Raw genomic sequence first — 13142 nt, forward strand, 5'->3', positions numbered from 1 at the left:
TCGCTCGTGCTTGATCGAGACTGTGGCACAAGAAATCAAACATGGGCGTGGATTTAGTCAGATTCTAATAATATCTCTAAATTCCCTCAAATGTCAGGCAAATGAGAGAATTTTAAAAAAAGAAAGACAGTATTGTGTGGCTGATGAAGGTGATTCAGACACATGGAGCCGGGATATGGTGCAGACTGGAAAGGGGCGATGTGATGAACGTGAGGTAGGGGGGCAGTTTTGAGTCTGATGTGACACAGAAAGAGCCAGAAACTGATGACTCATTGGCCGTTTTCACGCCTCACATTGGATTAGCCATCACATGCAACAGGCTTCCTAATATGTATTGAGTAATGCCCTCAATCCCTCCTGAATTATTTCATAAAATCAGCCTCGGTTTTGCAGTCTCACCCTCATAATGCAGTGGCCCGTGAATAGGAATAAACAAGAGAATGTCACACACTTGCACACATCTGGGATTTTGCACAGGTACTTATTGTAGTCTAAAAAGGTCTAAAAAGGGCCTTAGAGGAGTCCAAGAAACTTTACTGCATAATCAGGTTTATAGAGGGAGGGAGTTTGTAGGTTATTCTGAAATAAGCCTAAATATCTCTTTTCACCAGGAGAGTTTCCCATGTTGGCCAGCTGGTAACAAATCTGGGTCAAATAGTATAAATAATTCTCGGTGTTTGTGTCAAGATGGGTGGGGCCACTCAGACAACGACAGATGCATTTTCAACCACAGAAGTACACTAAATTGACTTCAAATACTTTGATTGATTGTCTAATCTGTCTGCTATGCTTTGTATTGCTCTTTGTGGCAAACTCCACCCATCTGCCACTGAAGCAGGCAAAACCAAACAATGAAATTGGCAACACTTTACAAAAAGATACACAACATTTTGAGTAGTTACTAGGGAACAAATAAGGGACAAATGAGGAAGTAACTGCTAGTAAACCATTAGTTAACAGGCAGTTGTCCAGAGACTCCCAGTCAAATTTTATAGAGTACCTAATGATTAGCTAATTTGGAAATGGTTGTTAGATACTCTGTTAATGAAATAATATGTAATTAATTGTTTATGGGTATCTGTAAATCCTTATAATGGACCTTCATGTAATGCATAGTTCTTTATTACTTCTGAATATGCTCTGAACAACATTTAGCCAGTAACAAATCATTAGTAATGAGTAGGTCATGATTTAGTGCTCAGTAACATCACTGTACATATATATACATACACTGTATATTATACCACTTTACATGAGGAGACACAAAAATACAAACTAATAGGTGGGCAATAATGAAGTAGGGATTTGTTATTGGTGAGTAAGTACCATTTAGTGCATTAACTGCAGAAGTAATCAAGAACTATACATTAAATGAAGGACCATTATAGAGATTCACAGATTTCCATGAACAAATAATTGCATATTAGTTCATTAACATAGTGTCTAACAGTCGTTTCGCAATCAGTTAATCATCAGCTTCTCTATAAAATCTGATTACTCAAGAGCCGCCTGTTAACTAATGGTTTACAAGCAGTTAGTCTTTTATTTGTTCATCATTTATTCCCTTGTAATGACTCAAAAATTTTTGTACCTTATTGTAAAGTGTTACTATGAAATTTAACATTTGCAAATACTATTTAACCCAGGTCTGGCTGGTAGACGGTTGGATTCCAGTGTGGGAGACACACAAGTTCAAATCCAGTCTGCCCCACCAGCACACCTTGTTCTTGAGGATGCATTATTCATTACTTTCTCTGCATTATTCATTTTGCTTACCATTTCCACTTATAAAACATTTTGTCACTGATTTACAGTTCTCTTGGTGAGATTTAGGGAAGGCAGGCAATGTGGACATGCATGTCATCCACAGAGGATGTGGGGATGGAGGACTCCAGCTCACCTCTTCCCCTCGCTGCGGTTTTGAGGCGTTTGTGTGGCATGCCAGGTTTTATCTCAGTGTTGTGATACCTGAACCGAGACTCTGACCCCAGGCCAAACAGAGCCTCCGGTGTCCTCCAGGGTACCACAGCTGCTGTCAATGCTGTGTTTGAACAGGATCTCTGCCGAGATGACTGCTGAAATGTGGCTGAAGAAGACGTCTCGAGAATTTCCATGACGTTTCCCAAAAACAGAAGGAATTCAGTGACATGTTATGTATGCTGCCCTGTTATTTTATTTCCTCACTCCCCACAGTCGCTGCAGGTTGTGGTAAAGTATCTTGATCTGGGTTACACAGCAGCATACCAAGTGTACTGGCCATCTTTTGGCCAAGACTTGGTGTTCGTAGTCTCAGTGAGCGGCAGGTAGTCTCACCTGCCCTGGTAGAGGTGCCATACGCCTGGCACAGACTGAACACCAGACTGGAGGTCAGCCAGAGTGAGTTTTAATGAGACCAAACCCACACCGAAGGCTGGCAAATCTGTCCTCACTTCTGAGCACCTGTGCCACACTGTCGGCTTGATGAAAGTTATAGTTACCCTAAAACAGACCCTTTTCCTGTAATTACTTTAACAGGTGGTTTGTTATCACATAAATAATTTGTTATTACATAAGTAATGTTTCCTGAAACATTTTAGACATCCTGTATCTGTCTTAATTGGCCAAATGCCTTGGATGCCTTCAAGCCTGATGGTACTATGTGTGCAGTTTGTAATCAACATCCGTTTCACACATCCAATCCCAAAACATTTCTTAACTAGCTCTAATCACCCAAATGAAAACATCTCTGTCTCAGTTTTAAAAAAGGAAACTCTGCAGAGCTGGTGACAGACATGGAAACTGATGAAAGCCCAACATATCCTGGTATTGATTGTTTTTAGTTTTCCTTTGTGCACAAAACCCAGCAAATCATCATCATGGGTGTGGAATTAATGGCAGAAGTCCTGTGTGAAAGAGGAGGTGTTAATATATCTCCCTGCCATCAGTTTAGGGAATAGCCCCTCCCTGCAAACGTGCGAGGACAAGAGAAAGTAAGACAATTACGCACATACCTCGGCGGCTGCTATGGGCCAGTGAATACAGTGGTTACCATGGCTTAATCTGCCAATGAAGTGGACTTTGGAGGGGAGGGATGGGGTCCGTCGGTGATCTTTGGCCCAAACAGACTAAGTCACTACATTTGTGTACACTAAACATGCTAGTTCCAATAAGATGTGACCCAGGATGCGTCGGACAGGCCTGGGATAAAACCGTCTGGCAGTCTGCTGTAAGTCTATTTTCCCTCCCTTTCATGGTGATCTTCTTGTTCAGCTAGTAACCTTCATGGTGTGGGTTATTTTTCATTATTATTATTTTATTTATTTATTCTACATGATCTATTATGAGCCGGATAGCTACTTAGAATAAAAACGGGGACCTGATGGAATAAAGAGTGGCATCCACGCTGTGGCGCACAAAACGGAAGGCACAATAAGGGCGCCCAGTGCGCGCATGACACAAACATCACTTTAGGGATGATTTGTAAGTTTTACTTCACTTCAGAGCTTTATATGGATTTGCTTTTGTGCACAATAAGAATCCAGGGGACACATTTTGTTATGTTTGCTTAAAATCCACCATTTATGTTTACCTAAAGGATACGAGGCGTCTCCAAAAGTATTTGCGCACAATCACACCAGTGTTGATTATAATTACTTGTAAAACAGCTTTAGGAGCATACATGACTTAAAGTAAGCAATACAATCATTCTGGTTGAACGTTTGAGTAAATTCTCTGTTGTTCGCTGGTTTAGACACCGTAATGTTCCAGTGCAGGCTTGCGCAGTGCGCGTTCACAAGCAGTCCTATTCTCTTGGGAATTGTATTCTCCACAGAAAGTTAGACGCATTTCATTGTCGGCACACATTCAAACCACCTCAACTAACTACACTGCCTGGGATTTGCGCCTTTCCCTCTGCAAGTGCTTTTCTGCCCTGCCTTCCTTGTGAAATCTGGAATATGGGAGGGTAAAAAAAAGCCGGTGTGTAATTGATGTTTTCCCATGGAGCAGCCCCTCCTCCCTCCAACACAGGCTAACCCTCAGGTGGAAGAAATCTTTTAAGATTTTTTTTTGTGGGATAACATCAGGAGGGTTTGTCTAGGCGAGCCAATCAAGTCCCTCCCCTGCTATAGATCGGTGCTATAATACATAGCAGTAAGCGGTTGCCTCACACAAGCGGCTGCAGCTCGACTAGAGATCCCGTGGCTTTAATTCCCCTCACTACTTTTTCAGCCCTCTTTCGATGTGCCCCGTTATTGTCATTTGTCTGAGGCGTTCATTTCCGCACCTGCCACGGTAGACACCAGGCAAAGGCGAAGTAGAGGAGGAGACAAGGACATTGCGAGAGCCGGGAGAGATAGACGGTAGAGACAGCCGCAACGACTCGGTTGAGATCTTAAAGGACAAAAAAATGCTGCTCTGGACCAGAATCGTCTTGGTCGGTCTCATCTGCTTGTCCTTGGTGTCCTCTGGGATGGGATGTGGACCGGGCAGGGGCTACGGCAGGAGAAGACACCCGAAGAAGCTGACACCTCTTGCGTACAAGCAGTTCATCCCCAACGTGGCGGAGAAGACCCTCGGGGCAAGCGGCAGATACGAAGGCAAGATCACAAGAAACTCCGAGCGATTTAAAGAACTGACTCCCAATTATAATACAGACATCATATTCAAGGATGAGGAGAACACCGGTGCCGACAGGCTCATGACTCAGGTAAAGAGAGAGAATAGCCTTTTCCCCCCATTGCCTGTCTCCTAACGCACCATCACTGCGCACTGCAACAACCTCCTTGTCAGGCTGATTGCGCACCATAAGTGAAGTCAGTTTTACCCGCTGCTGAACTCTTTACACTGAGCCCATTAAACTTCAGTGTGAAAAAGGTACGCTTTATGCATAGAATGGAAGTTTTGCAAGGTTTCGGGCTCTAAGCGAATAAAGAAATCCAACTGGAGACGTGATGTGCAGGCGGACAGTCAGGACACTCGGCCTTCATGATTGTGGCAGTGTATTTGAAATATTAATGTGGCCCTCTCCTCATATCTATATTTGTATCCGTGTGAGGCTCTATTTGTTGTTTTATAGGCGTGCATGCAAAAGGGTATTTCAGGATATTTAAGCTATTCGGTATATGCAGCCCATTTAAGGTTCACATAGCACCTTGTTTTAAGTGCCTTCTCTTTATTCCAGTCCTAGAATATAGAGAGAGGGGATGCGGAGCGCCTCAAACAGCCGGGCTTATTCATGCATGGTGTGGCTCATTCAGACATTTTCTCGCATTGGCTACTGTAATTTACCCTTTCGTATGGTGTGCATCAGTGCATGAAAACAGTGACATTTCTTTGAGAGTGTTCTGAACACTATCAGGACTTCATAAATGGGTGGGACTCGGTCAATTACAACGAGCAGGGCGCACGGACTGACTGTGCCTTACACAAATGCATTTTCTTGTGAAAGATCATCATCATTTTTTAATCGCCTATTCCATCACTACCTTGTCAGTTTAATGGTTACACATCAAACATTACAGGCCGTTTCATCAGTAAAAACGAGATTCATAGGACATTGAAGATATTCTTTGATTTCTGTTCAGGCTGCAGAATGCCATGTCTTTTTTGTATGACTTTTAGCACTCAGATGTTGGTGAATAATTAAAAGCGCTTGGGTGATATTGGCTCAGTAATAATAAAATGCCGGTGGTGGTGATGAAGCCGGGCGCGCGCCGAAGTCCCTCAACCCGTACCTCGCGCCTTGGGCACGAGCTCCGATGAAATATTCACTGTGCGTGCGGTTTCAGCATCCCTCTTAACACTCTCCTCTGTGATACACCTATAAGTTCACCACCAAACAGAATGATCCAGAAATGCGAACTGTCCGGTGCTGTGATTCTGAAAGTGGGGATCGGGGACCTGCACGGGTTCTTAAAGAGGCGTCGGGTCCTCAGCAAAATGAAGATTGGCTTTATTTCGCGATTATTTCATTCATTTGAAGTTGAACAGTGGGAGAATGGCATGGGAATGTCTGATGTGATCAGAGGTTTCACTCTCCCTAGTCATATCGCCCCACCTACAGTCTAAACAGTTGTGCAGGTCTATATCAAATCTAATCAAACATCAAGATGGGAGTCCAGCAGACAAAATCTGATTCAACTGAGGTCCCCTGCTTTACGTATGTCTATTTTAGGGGCTTTGAGATGAGAATATTTGGGAACTTTTGTATACCCCCACACAATACTCGCTTTTGGAGCCAGTTGTCTTGGTTTCTGTTTCATAATTTGTTTCGGTATAAGAGTATAAACAGAAAACCTACAATACAACGACAGGCTCTAAGTGTGAGCGCATATGGATACATGAAAGGGCTTTTAGGCAAACCCCATTGGGCCTGAGCCATAATATGAACTTATGACCTTTGGTCAGCCAGAGTAGAGGCCAAAAGAGCAGAGACTTGCATAAGATATTACGACTATGCATTGTGAAGGCTGTTGTTTTGATACAGGGCATTACAAAAGCACCAAATGGGGGCATTCACCTGCAAAAAAGGGCAACTGTATCTGCTGTTTGTACTCTGAGTGCCATAATCATTATCACATGGGGATTTATGCTGTGCCAGCGGTCCTTGTGCTATTCCTCGGTTTTACGCATGAATCCAGAGGGCTTTTACGCACGGATCCAATGGGATTTTACGCATGAATATTGTGGATTTACCCATTGATACACGTACAGGTCGTTGACATCCTGCATTTGACTGCAGAAAGGGGATCTTACTGCTATAAATGATACCAGGCACGTGCCTGCTGTGGTTTCCTAAGATGCGTGTAATGCACGATAAATAAATAAATAAATTCAATGAAGTCTACTCTAGCCTGTAAAACTTGATACCCTCAGGCTGATTTGAAGTAGCGCTTAAACCAGCATCCACTCCATTAGCTATTAAGACACATCTAATTTAAAGGAAAGTTACCAAGACCGGCGTTTTACAGACTTTTACAAACACTATTTCCCGAAGTAATCGTGCCTGACACGAATACGACCATCACTTTGGCGGCTGCACTGAAAAAAATGTCAATCTCAGCACCACATTAAAACCTCATTACTGAGTATTAAAATCCAATTTGTCTCAGAATAGCCGAAAATGTCTTACAATGGAGAGGTGAGATAATTCCACTTATATCCATTTTAAGTTTTATTTCACAGAGTTCACAGATTTTCCACAAAACAAGTGTCAGTAAGTCTCTTGAATCAAGGCAGAGTCGACACTGCTATCAAGAAAATTACTCTAAATTCAAGAAATTTCTTGAAACAAGTTGGTTTGCACTGGAGTCTCGTTGAATCGTGTCAGCCTAATTGGCATGTTTCCACGCGTAGTAAAAGAAAATGTGTTTGGCTGAGTTCAGTTCAATTGCGGATTAAAAAACTTGTTATGGTGGATATTTTTGTAGTGTACAACACAGTGTTGGGTGAATCTATGCCCACAGCGCAAACGAGGCGGAATAGAGATGGGCTGGCGGCTTGTTTGCACTGACAGGTAGCTGATAAGTGTTTCCTCTAACCAATTCATTTGTGAAAAGATTAAGAGGGAGGCTGTTGAACAACTTTACCCTGAGCACAAAGCGCCGGCCCAGGGCGTCCTGCTGGGCTTCACGGTGGCTGAGCAGAATTTGGCTTGATTTGCGGCACACGACCTAATGAATTAATAAATAGGTTAAGCTTTACGGCTCTTGACTCCAACAATCCCACTCACAATGTGGGAGGTTTTTGGGCCTTTTTATTCACCGCATTCTACAAGTGTGAGCTCCTCAAAAACAGCTTTTTTGACCAGGTGTCCAAATGATAACTCTATTCGTTTTTTCTCTTTATGATATGAATGTTTAAGTCTGTGTGAGCAGCATTCCTGGGCTTGGACCCACACAGAGGTGGAAAAGGACTGAGGGTCACTCAGAGGCGTCTCTATATGCACCAGAAGTCTATAGGCTACTCTCCTTGGATATTTCACAAGTCTGTCAAAGTGAGCGACCAAAACACCTCGACTTAAGGAGGCATGTCACGTTTCCAAGACTTTGCCAGAGAAGAATAATGAAACTTTCCCTCTCCGGTTGGACTGAAAAGACTCTTTGTGATGTTTTATTTGACTTATTGCTTGACTGTTGAGAATAGTTGTCTTGGAGAAGGCCAAGCATCTTCACTAGAGAGGTTGAGTTGCGACGCTTTATTTATAGGACAAACTCCAGATATTTTGACGCAGCAGCTGCTCTTGAAGATCATCTTCATATCATCTGCATATCAATTATTTATTTAAAGAAAACAGACAACGTGCAAGTAACAAACGACTCAGCTTTTATGGACTAATTCAAACTCATGAATTCATAATTCCATTAATTTATGCATGTTGTGTTCAATGCAACATTTTGAGCAGGTTTCAGAGGCAAGGAGGGTGCTCGCACCTTTCCAAGACCAAAGATCCATATGTTATAGGCCAGTGAAGCGAATGCGGTGCCTTATCAATATTTCATCAGCAGCTTTCTTATCCGAGATGTGCCCTCTGATGCTGCTCCTCACAGAAAATAGCTTGCAAAGCGCACAGGCTCATTCAGGATCAGAGCTTGTCCTCCACATTTCATACACTCGCTGCCTGCAGTTCGGTTCCAATGACCCAGCTCATCTTGTGGGGATAAGCCAAGATGCATGGCGTCAACTGGGGAATGGGAAAGTGTGGGCAAATACCCTGGCCCCAGTGGGTCCAAATTTCATCTGGTAATTATCATTATAGATCAGCTAGAAACGTATTGGGAGCCAAATCTAAAGGAGTTCCATCAGGGAAGCATTCAGTACTAGTATTCTACACTGAAATCATTTGTTGACCTATAGATCTATTAATTTATCACTTTGATATCATAATATTTTCTTGCTCCAAGCGAGTCTGGACGCTCATGGTGTCAAATGATATGATATGTTTCGGCTTTGCCATACCTCATTGCTTAGTGAACTGACGCTCTTGGACAAGATTGCATCTGTGGGCAGTATATGAAGATTTATGTGACTAACTGATCCATTTGTCCCGCCTGCAGAGATGTAAAGACAAGCTGAACTCGCTGGCCATCTCCGTTATGAACCAGTGGCCCGGGGTGAAGCTGCGGGTCACCGAGGGCTGGGACGAGGACGGACACCACTTCGAGGAGTCGCTGCACTATGAGGGCAGAGCCGTGGACATCACCACGTCGGACAGGGACAAGAGCAAATATGGCACTCTGTCCAGACTGGCAGTGGAAGCCGGATTTGACTGGGTCTATTATGAGTCTAAAGCCCACATCCACTGCTCTGTCAAAGCAGGTATGACTATAAGGCAGGAAAACGACGACTTTATTGTCCACAGAGGAAATTTGCGATGCTTTCTGTATGAGAAAATCATAAGGCCTGTTAGCAGCTGAGTATTATGCAGTTTAGACTATGATACGTGCGCATCCCCTAATGCGCGCTTAGAGAGGGCTCCAATAGCGCGTGCACCACACAAATCGGCAGGCCTCCTGGATTTCCTGAAAAAAGTTGCATTCAGAAATCATGCCTTCATTCTAGTGTTTTGAACTTTGGGGAAAATATCCAAGATAATAGATGTGACATAATCCATGTCATTTGAGCAAGCCAATTGAACCAATTGAACCAATCCAATAGCAGGGAATGAGGCTAATAAAGGGGAAAATAGATTTCCAATTTCCACAGGCCAAGTAGGTTTCATGAGTGGTTAGGGAAATACAGCCACCGGCCAGATGATGAACCCAACTGTCACAAGCCTGGTGATCATTCAGCTGGAAGAAGTAGCCTACAGGCTGTGGAGAGTTAAGACTGACATGGCAAATCTAAAAAAAGTGCCTTGGATTGAAGATCTTATTTCGTTAACTTCATTATTTTAACGAATGTGGAGATTCTAGGAAATTTTGGTCATCTTAATCATCCAGGCAATCAGTCCATTGATGATCACTCCTAATAAACGCATTGTATGTAACTAGCGATATCGAGTAGAGACAGAAATCCGGGGATTTAAAACAAGTGATTTTTGACCCTTTTTTTTTTTTTTTTGTCACATGTAACCTTTGAATTCATGTTTGCATCAATGATTTATGGACTTGTTCCAGCCTGTGGTGTTATGAGCATTTCCCATGCAGCTTATTTCCTGATCTTACATCGCCCCACACTGTCTCCTGGTGGGAACCACGTCCATAATCTAACAAGGATCTTCGGTGTGACCTAGAAAAACAAATCATTTAGTACCCTTGATTTTGCGCACCAAAATACTAAAAATAAACCACTGCAAACGACGATAATGGTACTTTTAAGCGCGCTACAAAGAAAATTTGTTTTACATTTTATATCTATGAGAAATAAAAGAAGTGGCCTATTAGACCCTAATGTTGCCAGATCTCACTGATCCTTCTCTTTAATTTTAAGACAACCATCAACGTTGCTTATTATAACAGGCTAAAAAAAATCTAGCCCACAGGCCTTAATTAGGCTATACGACACCAATTGGGCTTGGAAATGATTTCTTAACAACTGAATGAAAACCATGCCCGTTTTTTTTTCTTAACTCTGAGTTTATTGATAAATCCCTTATTTATAATTCAACACACACTTTTTGAGATCACAGTATAGGCCAGGCCTACGTGTCATTAGGGGTCATGCGACTTTACCAAAAGGATTTGGCCGAACAATGTTGAATTGCTTGGGGTAAATCTGGTTTTCAATTGTCACCTTATTTCATGCTCGGGAATCTTAAAAGAAGATTAAAAGCCCAGATTCTGAGGAGGAAAACCCCCTTTCTCTGTGCTGGACAGTGTGATCCTAGAGACTGGTATGTGAAGAGCTCCACCAAGGCCAAAATTATTGTCATCAAGACTGACAACAAAGCAGGAAGAGGTGGTAGAAAGAGGGACATTGATGTTGCACAACAGAAAGCATTTAAGAGTCTGGGCCCTCATTTAAATTCAAATCTACAACTCGAGAGGCTTGGAAAAGTGGCTCCACTGGGTAAATAGTAGTTGTGAGTCGCCTATTTGTGTGAATTGTCACATAGAGGTTTCTGCACCTGAGTAAATATGGGAAGAGTAGCTGGGAAAGGCGTAAGTGTTCTTTACCAAGAGTAGCTCGATCCACAAGCTGATTTAGAATAACAATGCCTGCTCTTTATTGGGTTTTTTAATTAAGAATAGATGAGCCAAGGCTTTCACTTTTCTCGTCTCAGACAACATGGGCCAAGCCAATACGCATTTGGCATGGAGGAGCCAGCAGGCATCATTATGCAAAATGCATATGGCCCACCATGATGTGCAGGCAGAAAAATACAAATACCCGTAAATAGGAGGGTCTTTCAATGGTTCTTTGATTAGTGGCTCAATATAGAACTGCTGTGGCTCAAGGAACCGCCTGATTTGTCTAAATAAAAAAAGAGGGAAACATACCAAATTAGCAGTATTAAAATCTATTTTCATGTCGTTGCTTTGGGTCATTGCAATAATCTGTAAGGGGTTCCTTTACAGCACCAAAATGCGTTCTGTGATAGGACAAGCGTCCTATTTTCTTTTTGTGTGCATGTGCAGTTGTCTTACAGTGTAATCTTTTATTTCAACAGAAAACTCCGTGGCAGCGAAATCAGGTGGCTGCTTCCCAGGCTTCTCCTCCGTCACCCTGCAGGACGGACGCAAGAAGGCGGTCAAAGACCTGAGAGCTGGCGACAGAGTTCTGGCTGCAGATGACGAGGGAAACCCGATTTACACCGATTTCATCATGTTCCTAGACCAAGAATCAGCGGCCAGACGGCTCTTCTACGTGATCGAAACTGACACCGAGCAGAAAATCGCACTGACCGCTGCGCACCTCCTCTTTGTCGGCACCAATTCCACAGATGAGATGACCGCGGTGTTTGCGAGCCAAGTCCAGCCCGGCCAGAGAGTGTTTGTCTTTGATGACGCGCACAACCAGCTCCAGCCTGTCACCGTTAAACGGATTTACACGGAGGAGTACAAGGGCTCCTTTGCGCCGGTGACCGTCCAGGGGACCATCGTGGTGGACCAGGTCCTTGCGTCCTGTTACGCGGTGATTGAAGACCACGACCTGGCGCACTGGGCCCTGGCACCTGTCAGGCTCGCCCACTGGGTGTCCTCGTTGCTTTTGCATTCCGAGCCTCACGCTGCTGCACAGAAAGACGGGGTGCACTGGTACTCCAAGATCCTATACCGGTTAGGAACATGGCTCTTGGACACCCACTCGATTCATCCACTTGGGATGTCAATATACTCAAGTTGAAACCTCAACAACAGGAGCAGAATAAGACTAAATGTAGGACAAATGAACAACTCAGTAGATTAAAAAAAATAAAATAATAATAATAAAAAAGAGAAAAAAGAAAAAAAAGAGAAAAAAAGAAAGAAAAGACAAAGGCCCCAGCGGAGTTGGGATATTTATTTCAGTGACTTTTCCATGATGTGTCCCCTTTCAAAGAATGAATGGAGCCTTAAAAAGTTTCTCTTTGAATAATTTATTCTCATGCGAACTCGCTGGTGTCACACAAATGGATTCCGAAATGGTGTGACCAGCAAATTGTGCATAATCTATTTTTGTATATCTCAAGTTAAAGAAAAAAAAGGCGCAAACAGAAAGAAGACCATGTAGAAAGGAGCTAACCTTCTTGACAGGTTGTAATGTTCATATGTGCATATATGTGCAACTGACTGTTATATTTTGGGGAGAACAAACTTCGTGGGGTCCATAAATTATATTTTTATACACAGAATTGTAAATTAGATTTTGACAGATCGCTACCGAATCACATTTCGTTATTTGAAATAGTGTAAGATATGAGAATATATTTTAATTTAAATACAGTAGTTGGGAAAGTATTGGAAATCTTGTACTGCTTGGTTTATTAAGAATTTTATTATTTTGGAAACTGTTCGTTTAAGTTGTCAGAGTGGGACAGATATTCTGCCTCATGTCTGCATTCTCTGCTTTTGTTGTGTTTCTCTTTTCTATGTGTTTTCCTCTGAGAAAATATAAAATGCACATTCTGACAATTCAGTAACAGTAAAAGTAGTACAGAAACCGTTTTTTGTTGAATAAATTAATAAGTAACTCCTGTAAATTTACTAAAATGTATTTTTCTTTTCATATTTTGTAATAGGGAA

General features: G+C 42.5%; 1 protein-coding gene across 1 annotated transcript; it reads left to right on the forward strand.

Annotated features, from left to right (window-relative positions):
* The first annotated feature begins 4169 nt into the window (after positions 1–4169).
* On the forward strand, positions 4170–12591 carry shha (sonic hedgehog signaling molecule a). The gene is made up of 3 exons (XM_030079975.1): positions 4170–4687; positions 9036–9297; positions 11591–12591. The coding sequence occupies exons 1-3, from the start codon at positions 4388–4390 to the stop codon at positions 12262–12264; spliced, it is 1236 nt and encodes a 411-aa protein (XP_029935835.1). The 5' UTR covers positions 4170–4387; the 3' UTR covers positions 12265–12591.
* The last annotated feature ends 551 nt before the right edge of the window (positions 12592–13142 follow it).

This window comes from Myripristis murdjan, chromosome 20 (genome assembly GCF_902150065.1).
Source record: "Myripristis murdjan chromosome 20, fMyrMur1.1, whole genome shotgun sequence".
NCBI lineage: Eukaryota > Metazoa > Chordata > Actinopteri > Holocentriformes > Holocentridae > Myripristis > Myripristis murdjan.

Coding starts and splice junctions, on each gene's coding strand:
- shha (XM_030079975.1), top strand. CDS start 4,388: ATGCTGCTCTGGACCAGAATCGTCTTGGTCGGTCTCATCTGCTTGTCC. Junction 4,688..9,035: donor CCGACAGGCTCATGACTCAG/GTAAAGAGAGAG, acceptor TCCCGCCTGCAG/AGATGTAAAGACAAGCTGAA. Junction 9,298..11,590: donor CCACTGCTCTGTCAAAGCAG/GTATGACTATAA, acceptor TTATTTCAACAG/AAAACTCCGTGGCAGCGAAA.